General features: G+C 38.9%; 1 protein-coding gene across 1 annotated transcript in view; it reads right to left on the bottom strand.

The window, feature by feature from the left end:
• LOC139763659 (uncharacterized) overlaps positions 1-22,937 on the bottom strand; it is a 32,480-nt gene extending 9,543 nt beyond the window's left edge. The window contains exons 1-6 of the mRNA XM_071689954.1: positions 22,713-22,937; positions 19,316-19,487; positions 15,796-15,892; positions 13,577-14,369; positions 6,739-7,947; positions 4,434-4,602 (exon numbers count right to left, since the gene is read on the bottom strand). Coding sequence (XP_071546055.1) covers positions 4,434-4,602; positions 6,739-7,947; positions 13,577-14,369; positions 15,796-15,892; positions 19,316-19,487; positions 22,713-22,797 — 2,525 coding nt within the window. The 5' untranslated portion in view covers positions 22,798-22,937. The remainder of the gene's footprint in view (positions 1-4,433; positions 4,603-6,738; positions 7,948-13,576; positions 14,370-15,795; positions 15,893-19,315; positions 19,488-22,712) is intronic.
• Between the last annotated feature and the right edge of the window lie 764 nt (positions 22,938-23,701).

The following is a 23,701-nucleotide window of genomic DNA, read 5'->3' as shown; positions in this document are numbered from 1 at the left end:
TATTCCTTGCATGCCTTTCACCCTCCTGTGTGTTCAGGTCCTGATTGCTCAAAATTTTTTTCACTCCATCCTTCCACCTCCTATTTGGTCTCCCACTTCTCCTCATTCCCTCCACCTCTGACACATATATCCACTTTGTCAATCTTTCCTCACTCATTCTCTCCATGTGACCAAACCATTTCAATACAGCCGCTTCTGCTCTCACCACCATACGCTTTCCATTACCACACATCTCTCTTACTCTTTTATTACTTACTCAATCAAACCACCTCACACCACATATTGTCCTCAAACATTTCATTTCCAACACATCCACCCTCCTCTGCGCAAACCTATCTATAGCCCATGCCTCGCAACCATATAATATTGTTGGAACCACTATTCCTTCAAACATACCTATTTTTGCTCTCCGAGATAACGTTCTTGCCTTCCACACATTCTTCAATTTTCCCACAACCTTCAACCTTCCTCAACTCTGTGACTCACTTCCGTTTTCACAGTTCCATTTCCATCCACTGCTAAATCCACTCCCAGATATCTAAAACACTTCACTTCCTTCAGTTTTTCTCCGTTCAAACTTACCTCCCAATCAACTTGTCCCTCAACCCAACTGAACCTAATAATCTTACTCTTATTCACATTTACTCTTAGCTTTCTTCTTTCACACACTTTACCAAACTCAGTCACCAGCTTCTGCAGTTTCTTACACAAATCAGCTACCAGTGCTGTATCATCAGCGAACAACAACCGACTCACTTCCCAAGCCCTCTCATCCACAATGGACTGCATACTTGCCTCTCTCTCCAAAATACTTGCATTCACCTACTTAACAACCCCATCCATAAACAAATCAAACAGCCATGGAGACATTATGCACCCCTACCGCAAACCGACATTCATTGGGAACCAATCACTTTCCTCTCTTCCTGATTGTACACATACCTTATATCCTTGATACAAACTTTCACTGCTTCTAGCAATTTACCTCCCACACCATATACTCTTAATACCTCCACAAAGCATCTCTATCAACTCCATCATCTGCCTTCTCCAGATCCATAAATGCTACATACAAATCCATCTGTTTTTCTAAGTATTTCTTACATACATTCTTCAAAGCAAACACCTGATGCACACATCCTCTACCACTTCTGAAACCACACTGCTCTTCCCCAGTCTGATGCTTTGTGCATATACATTTCTTATACAAGTACACCACCGAATTTCCACCAATTGATGGTTTGGCACCTCCTTTAGTCCAGACAAAATTACTTGAGGGAACTTGAAATTACTGCAGCCACCAGACTAGTTTACTGGGCGGCCACAGATGGCGTAGTGCAAGGGGCGCACTCATTCACATTCTTTACATTGCACTTGTTGGTGGTGATACCGCAATTCTGTGAGATTCTTAGCTTATTTTACTTAAATTTAACCCTAGCTATGGCTTCTAAGTCATATGAGAGTGTCAGCCATGGTGTCAAACGTAAAGACCAGTCCATACCGATCCAAGATAAAGTAGAACTGTTGAAAAAAATGGACCATGGTGTTTCGGTGCATCAGCTGTGTGACATCTACAGTATTGGTTCATCAACTGTTGATGATATAAAGAAGCAAAGGAAGAAAATATTGAAATTCTATGCAGACAGCGATTCCAGGAAGCAAATGACAATTAAAAACTATGAAAGATGGGAAGAGTACTGAGCACGATTGAGTGATGATGGAATGGTTTTAACAGCGCCGGAGTGGACTTTTCAGGTAGCATGATAATGGACCAGGCTAAGTTGTCCCATAAAGAACTTAGATTACAACATGAGCATGACTATAGTGAAGGAAGGCTTCAAAGATTCAAGAAGCGTCATGGAATTTCCATGAATAAAGTGTGTGGAGAAAAGCGGTCTGCAAACCACGAAGGAGCCGCTGAGTATGTGGACAAATTTGCAAAACTCGAAGCTGACGAGCACCTCAGTCCTGAACAGGTGTATAATGCAGACGAAACTGCATTATTCTGGTGATGCACACCTAGATAAACACTAACAACTGAAGACAAAGAAGACCCCACAGGATTCAAATAATCTAAGGACAGACTTACCATCTTAAGGTGCTCAAACATTTAATATTTCTTTTATTTAAATCTCTAGCAGTCCATGGTATACTTTAAACAGATGGGATATGTATAATTAGTGAGTTAGAGGTGTGCTGATGAATTATTATTACATGACCATGGTTGGTCAGGCAAAATGGTTAATCCGGCAAGGCTTTGGAACCAAGAGTGCCAGAAAATCAGTGGTGTACCTGTATATGCATATTATTCATATACCTACACATCATTTACACAATATCTAATGTACATACTTAGTGAATAAGGGTTTCCTTGCTGTACCTCATTTTTTTGTATGATTTACTCTCAAGGTGGCTATGGAACACATAAGGTTTATCCTTAGCATATCCTGTACCCTTCTTGGTGGTACAGTGTATAGTAGCTATGAACTAAGACCCAAGATCTTTCTCTTTCAAGTAACTTTAGTGATCAGGAGCTCTGTTCAGTGTCAGTGGCTGTCACCCACACACCTTAAGTTTGTCCTTTTAACCCATAACTGTGGGATAATGCTGTTGCAACAACTTAAACAACTTGTGTCGACTGCAGGGTTCAGTTGTCCTAAAACACTTATAGCCTTTTCTTTTATTTTTCCTGGCAAGTACACTTTTTCTCTTTGTAATTATTCTATTCATATAACATGATATCAAACAAACAATTTAGACTTATAAGTCAAGGGGATAAAACAAAAATGGTGGTCTGAAATACCTCTCCCAGGAAGATCTCTGCATGGTTTGAATAAGTATCAACAGTAGGTATTAATAAAAATACAAAAATTCTGACAGAGTGTTTTGTGCTAATGCAAACACTAAAGAACACAAATATGTTAGTGTATTCAATGATAAAAAAAAATGTGGAAAGCAAAACTCAGAAGTACACGTCTGACAGTGCTTACAGGAGATTCCCATCATGCACAAAAGTTTGCTGTGTTTCCAAGAAGGCCAGGAAAGCTACCAAAACTTTACAGTTTTCTACTCATAGTAATCAACCCATTATCAAGGTCAAAATAATAAAAATATAGTATTTGACATCTCAAAATCCCTCCACACACATAGAAGGCTATCTTTAAATCCACAGTAACTTACATGAATGGTTTAAAGTCTAGCGAGTAAGATTTTTTCACTGAGGGAATTGACAGACAGATGCGACCTTGGAGCATCCGACCCTAAAGTCTTCATTCGATTTGCTTTAAGACAGACAATAACATCCAAGTAACAAAAGGAAGCAAAGAAGATTTCATGGTTTTCTACACATGCCACTAGGGGGTTTATTCCCCACAAAAAATTCAATGCTCCCTGTGGTAACAGCAGTGATGACAAATGGCAACTGACTGACATAAAACCCAAAAATACTCATTTAATTTTATTGCACTGGAAAGAATTGACTACCTAACTCCTCCAATCCCTTTATTTTTCAAAATGTTATTGGTGGTTAAGCTGGGGCAGTTGAGGTAGTAAAACACTTGACTTTCTGATTAAGCTGAAATATGCCAAAAGTTCCATTGTCATGATGTTATTGCAACTATAACCTTTGTTATCCTGACCTTCAGGAAGTCTCAACTTCCCCAAGCAATCTTAGTCAGATACATTCAGTACCTTATGAGGCCATTCATTCCATATCCCTTGCACTAAGTCCTAGAAATTCAGACACCCAAAAAATCTTGTGCTATGTATTTCAGCTTGATGTGGAAGATGCACAAGCTGGGAATATGTCTAGGACAAGTGTATGTCTGGGTTTGTGAAATATATAGATTGTAACATGGCACATCTTTACTGAGAACCTGGGGACAATGACTTCATTGCTGAGTCGAGATTTTTGACTGGTCAAAGAGAAGAGCCACCCAAAGTAACACCTTTACTATTAAGCAGGTGGTTAATGAAAGGTGAGAGGCATTTACCTCATCAGCAAGAGAAAAGGTTAAGAGGTTTTTAACCACCTGAGGAATGAGATGTCTCATGGATAGTCAGACAAACTGACCCTCAAGAAAAATAATTAGAGCTCAAACCATGCTCAAACCAAGTTTTCCTTACCAATTACAGAAATGGTAGCTTTTCCCTCCACACAAAAAAGCTTTCTACATGAAAACCATAGTTAATTCACCTTAAACTTTCAAAAATTTCTATGCCACTTATTAATTAATACTCTCATCTCTGCAGTGTCTAGATTTGAAGCATCAAACCTCCACATCACAACACAATATAACCACTTTGTATGTAATGACAAGATAACTTGAACAAATGCATCATTCCAAAGAGCAAAAGATGTGTGGATATCTGAGAACTTACAGACACAAGTAAAAGACTTAAGGATATAAATGGCAGTAGCATGTCGATCCTACCTGGCCAAAGGGTTGTGGCGAGTATAGCGAGGCTTGAGGTACTCAGTGTCTGCCCTCTCCTGGAGTTCTCTCTTTTTCTGATGGACACGACACAAGATGCTGGCCCCAATAAAGACCATCACAAAGGAGACCCCTGTCACCAGCAGACCAACCAGCAACACTGTGTGATCTGGAGAAAGGAATAACATATGGCACTTACATGACACTATTTGTTAAAAAAAAAAAAATGATCATCACAAAAGAGCCCAATAAGAATTATAAACTTAAGAGTACTCTCTCCTTAAACCTCTGCTATATCCATTCAATCCACTGATCATTAAAAACTACAATTGTAACATTGAGAATTTTACGATAATGATTAAAGAAGTGTGAATAACTATCAAGCAATCTCTTCTCAGCTTGCCCAAAAAAATGTACATACGCATTAATGAATAGGAGGTCATTCATATGTAATCAAATTCATTGCACAACATAACACCCTAATTAATATGAATTTTGTTCTAAACTGAAAAATATCTATCTATCTATCAATCTATCTATCTATCTATCTACATCTCTTACATCTGTTCCCTTTGTAAACTCCCTGAAGGTGGTGGCCATGGCAAAAGCCTCCATGACTGATGAACTACAGTGCCATTTCTTAGCCTTCTGTGACTCACAACCTTAACAAGCCACAGGCAGAGGACAACTCTAGTGCAGTATTTCCAAAGGCTCCTACCTAATATTCAACTTACTACTTCAACCTAATGCTCTCATAAGAGCACTTTTGATTAATCTAACTACTAAGGCAATGAAAAACGGTATCTCTTTGCCACTTTAAGTAACCTTCCTCCCATGCCAAATATCTGTACCACATTTCACAAAGCATTTCTATCATCAAATCCTATCATATGCTTTCTCCAGATCCATAAATGCTACATACATATCTGTCTGTTTCTCTATGTATTTCTGACAGACACTTCAAAGCAGTCACCTGATCTACACATTGTCTACCACTCCTGATGTCAAACTGTTCCTCCCTAGTCTGGACAGGAGGACCTGGATGTTCTGGCTTTAAGTGAAACTAAGCTCAACGGGAATAGGTATGTACTAGGGGTTAAATCAGGGGGTTTTGAGACAGAGAGCCCAAGATTACTGTGGATGAAAATGAAAAGGGATTACAAGAGGAGGAAGTCTGCTAGTGATATGAGAGGTGGATGACTGTTAGTGCTTCTGAACCTTGGAGAGGAGAAAGGAGAGTGTTTTAGAAGATGCATGAGTGCATCAGCAACTCTGAAGCAAGAAAGGGAGGGTGATATGGCAGTTGAGGCTGGGCACAGTGTACCTAGTACTGTGAACAAAAATGGTGAATAGCTTGTGGAGTTGAGCTGAAAAAAGGAGTAGTGACTGGGAATACCTGGTTTGAAAAGAGGAACATGCGTATGTATATGGGGGTGAGTGGAGCTGATGGAGGTGGGCTTTACTGGATTATGCAGTGTTGGACTGATGTGCTAAAGAATGACTTTGGGAAGTAAATGTTTTGACGAAGACAGCTGGTTGAAAATCTGATCACTTCTTGGTGGAGGTATGGGTGAAAGTTTGTAGAGGTTCAAGAGAAAGAGGAAAAGTTATGGGTGGGAAGGAGGTGAGAGTAACTATACACCTCATTTCCTAAACTAAAGGAACTCATCTCCCACACGACTTACTTCCATTATTAGCACCTCCACATCTGCACGACACAGTTACTGCTTCTAATCAGTCCTTTTGCATACTATTCTAATCATATGTATATGGGTCAATTATAGGAAATCATTTGTATAACACCTGAGCCTCTCCCACAACATTTCATAAATGATTGGGTTTACTCTATTTGCTTTAAGATATTTCACATTTACTACCATTAATACTTATCTAAATTCACTAAGTATTCTACCTTTCTGACAAAATCTTCTTTCATCTAGACCTAATATTGAGACAGCCCTCAGGCAGACATAATTCTAAGAAAAATACAGTTCATATTACATTACACTCAAAGTCATACCTTGTGTTACTTTTGTGAAAAAATAAAATGCCTAAAAATATGAGGTCTTCATGACACGTAATCTTGCTCCCTATATATATATAGTAAGAAACTGGTTCAAGCCATGGCTCAAATCCATACATGTGTCAGATTGAAAACTATAAAGATTTAAAGAGAGACTCTGGGGGCACACTATAAGCATACAAATACATACATAATCATATATCTATGTCTTACTTTTTACAAGAAGACATATGATAATCATACTTAAGTACTGAGTGGCACGCACACCAACGACTAACTCACCATGATATTGCACTGATGTCTTCTCTACCCCTTCTTGGGCAATCTTGCTGGCCGTCTGCTCATCATGTGTAGTGGCCAGTGTTGTTTCCTGCACAGCAGCACCAGGCTCTGAGGATGCATGTGTCAATGGAATTGTAATGACCACCTTTGGTGTCATTCCAGGGTTACTGCTCTGTGTGACTGGAGGTTCCATGGTTACATGTCCCATACTTGTGCTATCTGGAGGAAAATAATTTACACTAACAGATGCAATGGCAGTAGTTTCTTGATCAATTGGTTCCCTGATGGTAGGCTCCATACTAACAGGTCCTGATATGTCAAACATTACATATGTTTCCTTAGTACTGCTGGGCTCTGTGGTAGAAGGCTCAGGTTCAATACTGCTGGGCTCTGTGGTAGAAGGCTCAGGTTCAATACTGCTGGGCTCTGTGGTAGAAGGCTCAGGTTCAATACTGCTGAGCTCTGTGGTAGAAGGCTCAGGTTCAATACTGCTGGGCTCTGTGGTAGAAGGCTCAGGTTCAATACTGCTGGGCTCTGTGGTAGAAGGCTCAGGTTCAATACTGCTGGGCTCTGTGGTAGAAGGCTCAGGTTCAATACTGCTGAGCTCTGTGGTAGAAGGCTCCATAGTAATGGGTTCTGTGGAAGTTGGCTCTACATTAAACTCTGCATCATACATCATATTTACAGTCTCTGTTGGAGCAGGCTCCAGAGCAGACTCAGTGACAACAGGGTGCAAAAGAATGGGCCCTGTGGAAGCACTCGTAATTGCATGCTCAGTGATGACAGAAGTCAAATTCATGGGATCTGAAGTTGTTGACTCAACATTTACAGTCTCTATATCGGGACGGTCCACGTATATAGGTTCTCCATCATCATTTTCAACATCAAAAGGCCCTGCATCAGTTGGCTCTACAGTGACGGATATGATACTTGGGCTTGTATCAATGGGCTCTTTGTCAGTAGGCAAAGAATGGGGGTCTGTTTCATGTTTACCAGTTGAAGTCTTTACACCATCAACGACAACTTTTTCTGTAGGATTCATATCATAAAGCTCTGTGCTGGAAGGATGACTGTGGGCAAGACCTGTAGCTGCAGGCTCTTGGACAGGACCCAAACTAACAGATTCCACATCAGCAGGCAAAGCAGAGGTAGTCTTGGCAGAGTCAAGCACTACACTGGGAGAAACACTGCTTCCAGAATCAGGCATTTCTGTCAGAACATGGAGGTGTTAGTACATTATGTTATGGCTTCCATATATTATATTATCTTTATTGTAAAAAAAAAAAAATCACAACACAAAAATACATGTCCAAAAACAAAGGTGGGAAATGACCCCTTCAGAGAATTCAAAATGGAGAAATATCAATATTAGGATAAAGTACCTCTAAAGATAGCAAATGAACCAAATCAAATTTTTTACTGAAAATGATAAAAGGCACAATGACGATGATTCAAAAGGCAAGACAACCCCTGTTTAAGCTATTCAGTATGGAACAAGGCTTTTGAAGGTTAGTTACTTCCATGTGGGACATACTTTCCATCATTTTAAACCTGGTGCTTTTAAATGTGTGGTAAGATGCCAGGGGCCAAGATACATTCACCTGTTCGTTATAATGATCACATCTTGTGCTGTCATTCAAGTTAATCTACAGCTCACAACCTAAAAAAAGGTCTTACCCTTACAGAAGATTTACAGCTCTTTCATAATACATTCAGGAAAATAACAGACTCACGGAGATTATAAAACAGTGACAGTGGCACTGAAACAGCACAGGGAATGTCCTAACAATAAGAGTGGACAAAGAGCCATCCCATATATGTGAACAGTGCTCTGTACTATGGTACATGAGGTCTCTGTAGAGATGTACCAGATTTTCAGAAAAAGAAAAAAAAATGCAGCCAATACACAAACTCCCACCTTTCAAGGAATAGATTTCATTTTAAACATCTTGAGATTCTAATGTATGGGGAATATGGTTATGTTCATCATGTTTATATTCTTAGTGTTGAATTATGTTCTGAAACTAAATTGAATGAGAGATTTGGGGAAAGGTGTAAGTAAAAAATTGCATTTTTACATCGACAAATTTAATCTAGTTACCGATTTCCCATTCTATGATGTTATACAGTTCAAAACTAAGAGAGGAAATGTGTTCAATAAAACAAGAGAACAAGTATCAGGGTGAAGAGGGAAGGGAAAGAGAGTCAAAATACACAGGGTGGAATTATCTATATGTGAATGAATAAGGTTGAAGGTATAAGAGAATCCATTTTTAGACAAAAGAAACACAGAAAGTTATAGGAAAAAAAGGAGATGTTGCTCCATCATTAACTCCTACAAGCAGACAACAAAAGAGAAAACTATGAAAAAGAGGACAGATTAGTAGAAATGCTAAAAGATTGAAGTTCATGAAGCAAAGCAAGGACTTGTGTCACTCCCTAACAAATGTTTTTGATGAAAGTTCAAGGAACAAAGCAAAGACTTCTGTCACCTCCTAACAAATGTTTTTGAGATGTCAAGGGATAAGACAAAGGATTCACTAATATCCCTGAAAGAGCAAGAACACAGAGAAGTCACACAGGTGAGAACATCCCTATTGGAGCATACAAAGTGAAAGCCATATTGGTGATCCACAAAAAGGATATTGGATTCTTTGTGTTTGAGGCAATTGGTAAATAGTTAAAGGTATTAGAACGGTCCCCTTTCTTAGGGATGGCTGTACTAAGGAATATTTCTAAGATGAGAAAGTTTGGGTTTTTAAACAAAATATGTGGGCAAGAACCAGAACTAGCTGAGATACATTCCTTTAAAATCTGAGGAGGTATGCCATATGGTCTATATGCCCTGTTCACAAGTAACAGTGAGAAAATTCAAAAGACCTTGAATGAAGAAAATATAGGGGAAGGATAGTTTAAGCAGGAGGCGAAGAGGGGGGACAAGTGGAATAATCCAGAGTGGAATTAGCAAATAATTAGGCACCAAAAACAAGTGGGTAGCTCAGATAGAAAATAAAACTTGTCAGGTTAGAGAAGAGAAGGAAAGGCCATATCATAGTTGATAATATGCTTTGGATTAAAGACCAAAAAGATCTATCAGCTAGAGTCAAATCCTTTCATTGAAATGTGCTAGAGTCTAAGTAAAACAGCTTTGCAATGACTTCAAGTGGAGATGAAGGCAGAGATGAAATCAGAATGAGTTTCAGAGGGGATATGTTTTAAGGCCTCATCTGCTCTGTCCCTGATGTGGCAAGCATCATATCTAAAATGATCAAACTACAACTGAGGAGATAAAATTTGGCAGAAAGGAAATAGGACCTCATTTCAGCCAAGTATACTTCTGCTATATGGTCAGTAAAGCTGGATGCATTCCACCAGGCAAAGCAGTAATAGTCCTGTAGATTATCATATATAAGCTGCTCAAGGAAGACTAATGAGTCCTCTAAAATTGCAAACATTGGTATTTCGAGGGGCCTAGATGGTGGATGTGCCAAGAAATGCCAAAAATATAAGTCTTGAAAAATCAAAAACTCTTCCCAGTGTAATGTCCTATGACCTTTGACAGAATCTCTAGCATCGCTCTGGGTTAGAAACCTCTAACTTCCAGCCTCCTGGTGAGGTACTATAAAAGCCCCTCAACAACTGCTGACCACCTATTGGTACTAGTGGAAAGCTAGCTCAGCATAGATCTGCGTGATGAACAATCAGCAAATTTCAAACAGCAACAAAGTCATCTAACTGGTACCTACCTACCTGCCTTATAATTCTCGGATTATGGACATCAACCCACTGGTGGTCACTACAGTTGTAATCAAGAATATTCAAAGGAAAATGGAAAATAGGTATGAAACTTAGAAAAACTATTTGGAAGACACTGCCCCAGGGAAACAGTTTCTCTCTTCAAAGCTCATATTTCTCTCCAAGATCGCATTACCCACAAGACTTAGGAGCATACCAATACTGAAGAGAGGGTTACAGAGAACCTCTACGAAAAGATGTTTAAAGTTATCTTCCAGCAAACATGGGTTCACCTGCCCTTTAGATGACACCCAGGTGCCACACAAGGTCCTCAAACCTCAGGTAAAGTACTGTCTAACAAATGTTAGAGAAATGCCAAAAAGCTCTATTATTGATCTCTAAGGAAAATTCCTCAGAAAGGCCAAGGTGGGGGGGCTACCTTTTTAAGAATCACTGGCTCTAACATACTAGCCAAGGTGAGCTAACAAGACAAGTCTCTTACTCTAGGATAAAACAGTCTTTCCTGAAAAGTTTTAAGTTTCCTGAACAAACACAGAGATGTACCCCTTAAGTCTCCATTGATCTCTCAAATTCTCTAAGAGAATGAAGATCAATGTTCTCTTGATGAAGCTCTAAGAATTAATCAAAAGTCTATTTCTAAATCACTTATTTCATCTTCTGTCAAAAACCTGAAGTTTGGATTTGATCTTTACATAGGGCAACTTCATTTAAAGTGATTAGATTCTTACACACAGTCTGGTCATTGTATGCATCTTATTAACTTTTCTCCCAGCACCAAGGACAATCAAGAACTTTTCATGATGAGATGATGGGGTGCTATATCTCAAGAAAAAAAACTCTTTCAATAGTAACATGTCAAGGGGTTTTTACAATTCCCAGTTAGGATGCATTGGGGAGGCTACTCATCACGTCAACAAAGCCTATCTTTAGTAGGTCCACATAGGTTTATGCCAAAACCCATAAAGATCAGTTCTTGTTGGGCATTCTTGTAAGAGATAAAACTATTACAAGCCTTTATCTTAGTATGAAAGAAGCTAGTGAAGAACTCTAAACAGCACCAAGGTTCTTTCTCCCACTTCCATGCTACAGGAGTAAAAAAAATCTTCAGGATATATTGATGGAAGGAAAGAAATCTGGTTCTAAAAGTTCCATTCCATAATCAGGGCACTTGATGATAATTCTCCTCTGTTGAACAATGGAGAGATATATTTTGGCAACGAGGCATTTTCTTTAGTGGTGAAGAGATGTACCTGATTGCTGATTGGTCACCTGGCAGGTAGGGGTCAAGCCAGGAGGCAACTAGCAGCAAATAAGTGGTCACTGAGAGATGATTAGCCTTGACCTTGCCAATTGGCAGGGGGGTACCAGGTCTCTAATCCATCAGGAATCAAGGCATTCTCTCAAGGATTGCAGGACAATCTAATACAGACAAGCAAATGGATAGTGATCAAAGGAAGGTAAGTGGAGGGTTTCAAAAGAAAAACAGCAAGTGTTCATGGGAAATAGAAACTCATGTTGCGAATTTGTTATAGTTGTTTCAGAATGTTAAGCAAGGAAAAAAGGGGGCTTCATCGACAGCATCCTGAGTAGAACCAAGCTAATCTTTGTGGTATTCTGTGAAATCCCCAGCATAGAGGATTTCAGTGTAAAGATGTGAAGAAAGTAATGCCTTACTGCCGAAAGTCAATAACCCAAAGAGTTTAACATAGCTGGAGATTAAATATATGAAACATAAATGTATAATTTTGGAGAGTAAAAATACTAAAAGCCAAATGGCATCAAAGATGGCAAATGTTTATTTCATTTACAAGTGTGCTGGTGATGGATGTGAAGGCAAGGGTCTTAAAGCAAGGGGTAAGTGCATGGTACGCTGGGTTAAAGTGGAAAGAGAGATGAATTAATTGCTGTTTGCAGATGACAGCTCTGGTGGTGGACTCCAAAGAAAAGCCCCAAAAGCTGGCGTTAAAGCTGGGGAGTGTGTGTGTGTGTGTGTGTATGAAGATCAAAGCCCTAGATAAATATAAACTAAAATTTGGTACTGAGGTGTAGCAGTAAGATGAGACAGGATGATCCGAGTCTGAAAGGAGAAAAACTGGAAGAAGTGAGAATGATTTAGGTCCCCAGGAGTGATGTCATGGCAGGTAGACTCATGGGGGATAAACTGAGTAACAGGGTAGGAAAGGGGACCAAGGTTCCAGGCTCATTATGGAAAAAGTGGAGGGATAGGCCACCATCTTTAAAGACAAACATTAAAATGCCTGAAAGTATAGTAGTCTTGAATGTCGTATGGATGCCAGTCTTGGGCTTTAAATGACTAATAAAGGAGAGTGGACATGATGAAACTGAAATACCAGAAGACAATATGAGCTGTGATCATGAAGGAAATGATGGTGTAGGACAGAGGTCTGACTGAGAAAGCTGATCAGGGTGCACTGACATGGTCCAGCCATATGGAAAATATTTGTAAGATAAGATTTAGAGGATCCAAGTTGTGGGAAGAAGGGGAAAGGAAAATTAATGAGAGGGTAAAATGGAGTAAAAAGGCATTTGCAGTACTGGGGCTTGAACATTCAGTATGTTATGTGGCATGCATGAAACAGAACGAACTAGTTCAATGTGGTATATGGAGGTCAAATGCTGTTAATGGGTTGAACCAGACATATGAAGAGGTCAAGGTAAACAAAGTAAACCATGAAACAATGTGTGGGGCCTAAATGTAGTTGGTGGACTTGGGTTTCATATTATACATCACAGTTAAAGAGTTTGATTCAAACACTACCACACTAACGAAGGAAAAACAGTTGTATATGAAAAAGAAATACAGTGTACGTGATAAACTCTACTAATTGTTTTGCGAAAGCTGGTTGGCCTTTTCTGTGACAGCATTACAAACATTTACCTATCTGTCTTTAAAAAATTCATCAAATTGAAGAAAATTTAATGTAAAAGTAGTAGAAATTTGCTGATCATGACTGGGATGTGCTTCTTCTCCTACAAGAAAAGACAGTAAAAGAAAAGAGATCTAGAGCTGACATGCAAAGAACTACACATGGGCCACTTCAACCCATCATTATAAACATACCTCTCAAGCTGGCCTCATTCCTGGTCACATGTTTCTGCCATCTTCTAAGCTCCTCAGAAAGTTTCAAGAATTGTTTTGGGTCTTGGTTGATGTCTTGATCATCATAGTATTTAATAGGAACATCCTCATATTTATCTTCATATGCCATCTTGGCTAAAAATTCTTTTAATTTATCTACTGGTTTAAGATTTGGATCAATGGCACTTGGAATCTTATGTATCACCCGTGACCTCTTATCTGGGTTATTAGTAAAATGATCCTTGTTGTCTACAGGTGATGTAGTGGTCAGCACTCCACCTGCTTGATGGCCATTTTTCCTTTCAGTCTGCTTGTTTCTTAAATAACTGACCATTCTGAAAAATGAATTAAAGTCATCAGTAGCAGCAGAGTGATGTGGAGATACTTCATCAATTAGTGGCAGCAGAGGATCAGGGTTTGTTACATTCCATCCAATGAAATAAAATCCCAAATTCTTTGAATCATTCTTATTCAATTCCTGCATAACAGTTTCTGAGCTATCTTCTGAAAGGTTGTGTAATGGGACAGAGGAATGTGAATCAGTTTGTAGTTCCAGTAATGAGGTTCTCAAATCATCACCCGAGGTCTTCAGTTCCTCTATTTTATCAGCTAATTCATAAACCTTCTTTCTCAAAGAATCCAGTTGTTCAAAAAACTTGAATGGATATAACTTTTTCTCGTGGGAGGTGACATCAAGTAGTGATGTATCTGGAGGGTCTTCTGTAGCAGTTGTTTTTGCTGTGTGGGCTTCCTGAACATGCCTCACTCTGTCTGCCTGTTCCAAGGAAAAGGATGTCACATTCAGGTTCATGTGGTCTGTTTCCTAGTCCTCCAACGCTATTGACAAAGGCCTTACCCCATCGAGTGGCTTGGAGGTAACAGTTGCCTGACTAACCCCAGCCAGGTGGTGCAGTCTAGTGAGTACCCAGGAACAACAATACTAATTACATGTAAATTACCTTTATTACTTTACTATAAGTGAAATATCAAAATCCATCATCATATCTAGTTTGGGTATCATCTACAACCAAGACATGGTTATGGTTGCTTATGTATCATTTCTTTGTTTTTGTACCATTTTCCCTTATAAAGATCACATATAAAAAGCACTTCATTTTATCACAAAATTTCTCTGTTTCACATCAATATGAAATAATTTGTTTCATAAACAATCTTTAGTGTTTTGTAACTTGTAATACAAATCATCTCTACCTGTTACCACTTCCTCATTTGCCAGTTTAACTGATGTTCCCAGCTGTTCTCTTGTTTTCCACATACTATCAACCTTCCAAAACATTTTCTTACTACTAGAATTCTTTTATATTTGTTCACTGAAACTCTCATTTCTACTCTTTAATGGTTCCTGGACCTTCCCCTTGACCTCATGCTGCCAGAGACCAACCTTCTCTTGGAACAATTCATTCTCTTCTCGTCCTACTCATACACATGACTTACACCCTTGATAAAGCTTTTTTCACTGCTTTTTGCAATTTTACTCCTATGCCATGCATCCTTAAGACCTTCCATAAGCCATCTCTATCAGCACTATCCTATGCTTTCTCCAGATACATTAATGCCACTTATATATCCTTCTGTATTTCTAAGTATTTCTCAAATACATTATTTACAGCAAACATCTAATCCACACTTCCTCTACCATTTCTGAAATCGTACTGTTCCTTCCCTATCTGATGCTCTGTATATGCCCTCAACATCTCAATCACTACCCCCCCATACAACTTGCAAAGTACACTCAACAAACTTTTACCTCAGTAGTTTGAACACTCACCTTTATCCTCCATCACTAATACAAAGGCATTATACATGCATTCTACCAACCCTATGACAGCTCACTATGATCCAAATATACACTGATGATCCTTCTCAACCAATGAACAACACAATTATCCCATTTATCCGAAAATTCAACTGCAATACCATCCACTCCTACCATCATGCCACATTTCACCTTAGGTAAGGCTTTTACCACATCTTCCCTCTTCACCAAGCCACTCTCTATGACTCTCTCACCTTGCATACCACCCTGACCCGAACACCCTACATCTACCAAATTATCATCAAATACATTCAACAGTTCTTCAAAACATTCACCCCATCTCCTCCTCACTGGCTTAAAGAAAAGACCACAGACACGTCAAAAGTTTTCAAAAGGCTAGTGCAGTACTGAAAAGCAAACTTACAATAAGTCTTATTTTGCTGTCTTGAGTATGACTAGAGGCATGAGAGAGACCAGTCACCAAGTGGTTCTGCAATTCTTGGTTCTTACCCAGCTTGTTACTGTGGATATATTGATAACATGAGACAGAACTACGTCTGTGAACAATTAAAATTTACAATGAAAATTCAGATATGAATACAGTAGCTGAATTTCAGCTATAACCAAGGGACCAAATGTTAATAATCCAAATATATTATCATCTATGGCATTGAACACATACACACATAATCTATGCAAATACATTTCCAAAAGTTAAATAAAATAGTTAAGCATTCCCTTAAACTGGTAACCAGGTTTCAAAACTTCTTAAAAATGCAACACAAAAACAGAATATTCCAGTATTAGTAATTCTAAGACCAACAGTGGATCAGATGGTCCTACAGATGTACTGAAATACCAATGAGGTGAAATTATATCTATACTCTTTTTTTACATTTCTTTTTATCATGCAACCCTAAGAACCCTTTTCAGAACTCCCACAGATTCAAGGATGACTACAACCAGTAACAGTAAAAGGTGGTCTCTTCTGGGGTGATTACTTCCTCAATGATGGTGATACATCCTCACACAAGATGGCTCTTCACTTGTGGTGTAACCCCATGCAGGAAGACTTTTATGTTTATATGCATAAAAATGATGGCACTAATCACCATAAATGATATTCAGAGTATAGTCTGAACTAATGAAATATAAATGATGCATTATAGCAATAGCAGCAGTTTCCAACTACCTCCTGTAATGCTATATATTCCAGCTCTCTTCCATTCGAGTTTAATTTCACTGATGGGCAAGTCAGCTATAAACATTAACAGAAAACCCTCCTTGATGTTGGGGAGGCTCAATGATGAGTGAGTCAGCTATAGCACTTACACAAAAGCAGATGGTAGTCATTTGCTCGAGGCACCTAGAATGTAGTACTGCTCGAGCTAATTCTGCAGCAGAGTGTACTTAACCCTCTGGAAAGAGCCTAAGTTAGGTAACTGTTTGGGTACAGCAGCCATAGATGTAAAACTAGAGAAGTGCTTATCTAAACCATCCACTGGTTATGACTCAGAGCAAGGTTCTAACTTTATTTTCAGTTCACTGCTGGAGAAATGACAGGCAAGAGGAGCTGACACGGTAATACAATGGATGCATCCAATGTGTGTGTATTTATGAAGAAGCATAAGGTGCAAAGTCACTGGATTGCAAGAGAACAGGTAAATTTGTTTTAAGGTATGGTTAACATAAATGAAAGTAATAGAGCAAAGGAATCAGCTAATTTAGCATACAATGTAAGGTGGATGACAAATCTATGCTGATCTGGTGAAGCCTACAGTGCTAACCATGTGTAAAGCACAGAGATGCTAATCATATGGATCAAATTTTCCGTGAAGATGATAAGAAACCAGGAGAGTTTTATGAAACATTCATAGATCCAGAAAAGGTATATGGTACAAAAGACTGGAATTAATTATGGAAGATATCAAATTTCTAGAGTTCAGAAAAAGTCGAAATAGTAAATAGTAGATGGTAAAATAAAAGAAAATGGATGGTATTATGACCACTTTACCTGTAAGTTTACAAAGTTTGCCAAAAGAGAAATTACAGGTGGTAAGTAGCAATAAGATGGTGGCAGTGACTTTAAATGAGGGGAGAATGCAGTGGTACAAACTGCAATATCACAACAAAAATAATAAGTGAAGTGCAAGGTTACAATGGGCACTGAACTGTTGGAAAATACTAACAAATCTAAGAATTTGGCAAAAAGAAAGGATAAAAAGATTAATGTAGTGTAAGAAAGTGACTAGATACTTGGGAGAATTTATTAAACGGAATATTATGACCAAGGATATGAAAAAATGACTGAAGGACAATATAATTATGCATGACCATGGATATGAAAAAATGGCTGAAGGACAATATAATCATGCAAACCTAACTTACTGGTGTGAAACAAAGATATATAATGAAGCAGATAATTCTACGATCCAGGCCAGTTAAATATGGAATCTGAGGTGTGCTTGCTCACAGATGATGCAGGAAAGAAGTAAAAGGCATTTCATGACACAATTGTTTCACCAGCAGTGCTACTTCATTGTTGAGAGTAACATAAGACTGAGTGCAAAAGTAGTTTTGAAAATATAAAAAAACAATCTATTTCAGTTTCATGGCTGAATTCTGGAGTTTTTTCAAGGTATTAGCCATGTTATGTTCCAGGTTAAACCTATTCACGTGGGCCTAACATAAGCAAATTGCAAACTACCATTATTAGTATTAGGCTACTCAATTCTTTAGATTCTAGAAAACAACTGTATATAATGCAGTATCTGATTTTTGACTTTTAAATTTATAACCAGGGTTGTGTTGAAGGTTAAGTGAAACTCTAAATAAAGGACAAAGGATGGATGGATGGACAAACAATGAAAATGACAGATAATGCAATCCCTACAAGTTTATCATTATACACTTGTGACATGAAAGTACTTTAAACTTAAATAAACTGGTCAGTAAATTTTGTGTGGATGTTCAGTAAGGTGTTCATCAATATCTCAGTAAATAAAATCACATGTAAATTACACAATTTCCTCCCAAAGAGTGTTTTGCAGTAGCTGGGGCAATAAAGTCACCAACTAATCAAAATGTACATTTGATTTACACCCACAATCATGAAATATTTATAGAGAGTGTTTCAAAGTTACAGTCACATTATAATCTATACATAACCAGTGCAACAAAACAAAGTGGGAGCTCTCATAGGTACTTACTGGGCTTTGTCATTTTTTCTAAGTTAAAATTCCTTTTCCATGTCCCTATCAACACAAAAATTTCACAAAAACTGCGACACCTTGTCTCCTAAACAATAAGTCAATCAATGCACATCTATGGAGATGATGATCATAAAGTGACCGTAATTGAAAGTACACAGACATCTAATGCAAAATACTGGCTAGACTTTTCGCAAATGTTTTATCTTCCAAACAAGCAGTTCCTTTCAATTTGTAGACCAAATTATGTTTGCAAGGCACAAAAAAAATTTCATATGAATGTTTGAGAAGGTGAGTGTACCTACAAGGTCTTCATACTTTCTCTGGCTATGTTACATTAGGTTTTAAGAGTTCATATGCAAGAATGTGGGCTAGATCAATTATTTACAAATATATGATGAATTATATACAAAACAAATGGAGCATAAGGTATGAGCTCACATGCACCCACACAACTATATGTATACAAGCTTCACAGCAAAACTGTAAGGTTATGACTGCGTAAAAACAATACCATACTAATCTGCTGTAATGACATCACCAAAAACAATCTGTTAAGAAAGGATATTAATTTCCTCTGACTTTGGAAATATTCTTTCAGTTTAGCTGTGCGATTAACCCTTCTCTAAACATAACTTAAAGTATTAACCCAGTCTCCATTTTTTTAAATCAGAAAAATCTTGACTCTTTAAGCTATCAAATTCTGACAAATTCTTTTGTATATCAACAGCTCACCTCTCTTGCTGACTCAAACGGGCAGTGGAGTCCCTGGAACGTACAAGCTCTTGCAATGTGGATAGTAGGTGCATCTTAGGTGGTGCCTTCGAGTAATTTAAACTGACCCTACCAGGATGAGAATCTGGACCATTTGATGGAAATTCATCAATCTGTGACCTCTGTCCCTCATCTGCAGGCAAAATTGTGTCCAAAAGCAATAATCAGAAGAAAGCTACAATCAATGAATATATCAATTCTTTGTCATTTCTATCTATAGCTATATCTTTGATTCCAGTTCCCTCCAAGAAGTCCCATCAAAGGGGTGTCCATGGCAAAAGAGTCTCCACTTACCCCTGTCCTTACATGCCTCCCTCGCATACACCATTCCATGCATTCTTCCTCTGTTTCTCTCCCTCCAGTATTCCTCCACAATATTTGCCCATGTCACAGGTGGTATTCCACTCACACCATTATCAGCTTAGTCATTATTACCTTAAATATCACAAACAATGAATGCTAGATATTTTTTTTGGTGGCTTTTCAACAAAACTGGCTCAAAAGTATGTACAATGAGACATCCACAGCAATGATATATGCAACCACTGGACATGGACCAGTTAAAGCTATTGTGATTAACCTCAGTACATTCTGATGTACATGATATTTTGTTTTCCATTAGAGATGCGTCGGAACAAGGAGAATGGGGAAACCAAATCGGAGATGGAAAGAAGGAGAGAAAAGGATTTTGAGCGACTAGGGCCTGAACACGCTAAATTACATACAAGATGCATCCACTCTATCATACTTTCTCCTCCATACTTCAGCATTTTAGCCATAATCCTATCCACTCCAGGTGCCTTTCCTACCTTCATCATTATTGCCCTTCTTACCTCTCTCTTTACTATAAACCCCAGTGCTTGCATCCTCTTCCTTCCCTCCTCCATACACATGCATGTAACAAGTGCTGCCTCCCCTTCTCCCACATTCATCAGTTCTTAACAACACTTTTCATCTTTCTTTCACTTCCTACCTTTGATTCAGCAATTCTCCTTCCTTACTTCTCACATAACATTTCCACCCTCACATCCACCTCTGTCCTTTTCCACCTCCTTCTAGTATACTTTCTTATTATACCAAAAATTTTCATTGAACTTCCTTCCAAAATCTTCATCTACTCTTTCTTTGCTTTCCTCTATCAGTTTCTTATCATTCTACTTGCATATCTTATATTCTTCCCTCCTCCTTTGCAGAACTTCCACAGGTATATTCCTATCAAGCAATCTACCATAGGCCTTTTTCTTCTTTCCACAGCATTTCTAATCTCTTCTGTCCTCCATGAATGAACTTTTTATTCTTAAATCTCATAACCTTGTATCCTACTACTTTTCACATAATATATAAAGAACACATGAGAGATATCTACTACTGTCATGTTATCAACTAACCCCATCTATTAATCCACAACTGGTCCATCTCAGTATCTGGATGTCCATTCCTTCAGTTCTTAATACCCAATGTTGGTTACTATGGGGTAGTCCATTGCAGAATACATTTGTTTAATAACTTCAGACTTAAGTGATCCTTCCAATAATCTGAGGGCATAATTACACTAGTTCTACTAGCCATTACTGTATAATCAAGAGAAAGTAGAATAAGTTGGGGGTTAGTTTGAAGGAGTGGGGGTAAGTTCAAACATCACTGGCCTTTAGCTTAACAAGGCTGAAGACGTCTCTGAAATTTGGATGTAATGTCACCATCCTCAGCTGTAATACTGTACTGATTTCCTGCCAGTGAACTGGGTAAGTACAAAGACTCCTTCAGCGACTTCTGATGGAGCAAGAAGCTGATTAAAAGGTGTTCTTAAAATCTGATGGCTCTTCATCAAGGGTTATGGGGTGGAGTCAAATGACCCTAGCATGATCTACAGGGGAATATTAAGCAAGATATTGAGGAAGCTGGTGCATGTTTCAACTAACCCCCAAGGGCCATGTGTCTTATGTCTTTTTAGACACAAGACAGTGCTTCATAGATATGTAACACATAAAGGCATTGGTCTGGGTGCAAGAACATGTCAACGGGGAGAGAAATATTTACTGATAAGAAAGAAAACATATCTCTGAGATAAACCTATCCTTTTACATTGAATACGATGGAATGGTAGTGTTATCATTAAATGATAGATAGCGTTACAAATACAGATAATATCCATGGTAACTCTGACAACTGCAATTTTTTAACTAACCGTTTTCTAACTAGCCTCACCCGCCACCTGTATTCTAACTAGCCTCACCCGCCACCCGTGTTCTAACTAGCCTCACCCTCCACCCGTGTTCTAACTAGCCTCACCCGCCACCCATGTTCTAAGTAGCCTCACCCTCCACCCGTGTTCTAACTAGCCTCACCCTCCACCTGTGTTCTAACTAGCCTCACCCTCCACCCATGTTCTAACTAGCCTCACCCGCCACCCGTGTTCTAACTAGCCTCACCCGCCACCCGTGTTCTAACTAGCCTCACCCGCCACCTGTGTTCTAACTAGCCTCACCCGCCACCCTTGTTCTAACTAGCCTCACCCGCCACCCGTGTTCTAACTAGCCTCACCTGCCACCCGTGTTCTAACTAGCCTCACCCGCCACCCGTGTTCTAACTAGCCTCACCCGCCACCCATGTTCTAACTAGCCTCACCCTCCACCCGTGTTCTAACTAGCCTCACCCTCCACCCATGTTCTAACTAGCCTCACCCGCCACCCGTGTTCTAACTAGCCTCACCCTCCACCCGTGTTCTAACTAGCCTCGCCCTCCACCCGTGTTCTAACTAGCCTCACCCTCCACCTGTGTTCTAACTAGCTTCACCCTCTACTACTATCTGTCCAGAGTTATGTGGAAACATTTAAAACCATCCTATTCTTGTTCATGAAAAAACCAACCATTTTATCATAATAACTTGACAAGCATATGTTTACACCATAAGGATCAACAAGTCACACAATTCAGCTGTGAAAATTTTGCCTGTCTTGGTCAGTGTGAGGATCTTGTGTTGTAACACCTCCTAAACCTTTCAGACCTCGAGTTGAGGCATTGTGTGAGCCATTTTTTCATCTCTAAACTTCCAAATGTGAGGATTATCTACATAAACTTCTAAAGAAACTCTGTAGCCCACCCAACCTACATGAAAAGACTGGGGTGTAAACACACACACAGGTTTGAGGATGGGTCCCATGTACATTTCCACCAACTTGATAATAAATTCTTATGGTAAAGTCTTACAACCTTAGTGATAATCCTGTGATAATTTACGTCTGATAATCACACTGAATAACACTGGGTTGTAAAAGGCTCGTTGAGAATGTGTTTTAAGAGTTCACAAGTTGTACTTCCTCTTAGCCATGAAGATGGCATGAGTTTTTCCATGACCCACCTTGAAAGACAGGCGCTCCGCTTGCTACCAGGACGGCAGTATAGAAAACGAGGGACGTCAGGGCAACCCACACCAAGATTTTCATCCTGACTCCAAAAATCTCCAAGGACCAAGAGTCCAACTTCAAATCCACATTCACAGGACAGAGCTACCGGTACCCTGCTATGGCGGCCTGTCTGTCCCAACCTACGGGTCGAAGCTGGGTTCACTTGCCTCGAACCCTGTTTCACTCCTTCCAATTGAATCTTATTCTGGGAAATTGTCGAAAGCCAATAGAAAATGCAATTAATAGATGATTTAGGAAATTCGATAAAAGCAAAGAAGTGTTCCTGTTTCTTTGGAAATGGAATTCTAGTTCAATGTCAGTGTTTCTGTTTGCTTAACGACTCATTGCGTCCCTCAGAACCAAACTGTATTCGTATTGGTTCACTGCTTCATTGATAGTTTGTCTTTTGTTCAGTAACTCATCGCCTTCTTTCCCTCTTGCTAGATATATTAGTTAAATATTTATAGTCAGGTAATAAATAGGATATACGTATGCTTTTATTATTCATGATCTTTATTCAGACATAATCAAACTTATCGTTTAAGGCAACTGAATCGACTTTATTCAGTTGTTACAAATCAAATGTTTCAATGAAGGGCAACCAAGTGTGTCACTCATTACGAATCTAGTGCTTCAATTACTTCGAATCCAGTGCTTCACTAAATGCAAGTTGTGTTAATTAAAACGAATCTAGGGTTTCAATGAGTCCGAACTTAGTGATTTAATGAATTTCTAATTATGCACTTCAGTTACGACTTTTATGGAGAGACATTGGCTACGAATATATGTTGCTTCAATTCAGTTGGCTTCGTGGGTTCACAGTTTTGAAGCGAGAGCTTCGTTATAGCCCATCATGGACGTGTTCACAAGAGATCGAAGCGGTAAACGACTCCTGAAGCAATGAAGCCCTCACTTCCAAGACTTGGTCAACTAAGAATATAAA

This window comes from Panulirus ornatus, chromosome 47 (genome assembly GCF_036320965.1).
Source record: "Panulirus ornatus isolate Po-2019 chromosome 47, ASM3632096v1, whole genome shotgun sequence".
Taxonomy (NCBI): domain Eukaryota; kingdom Metazoa; phylum Arthropoda; class Malacostraca; order Decapoda; family Palinuridae; genus Panulirus; species Panulirus ornatus.
This window is presented reverse-complemented; position numbering and strand designations above follow the sequence as displayed.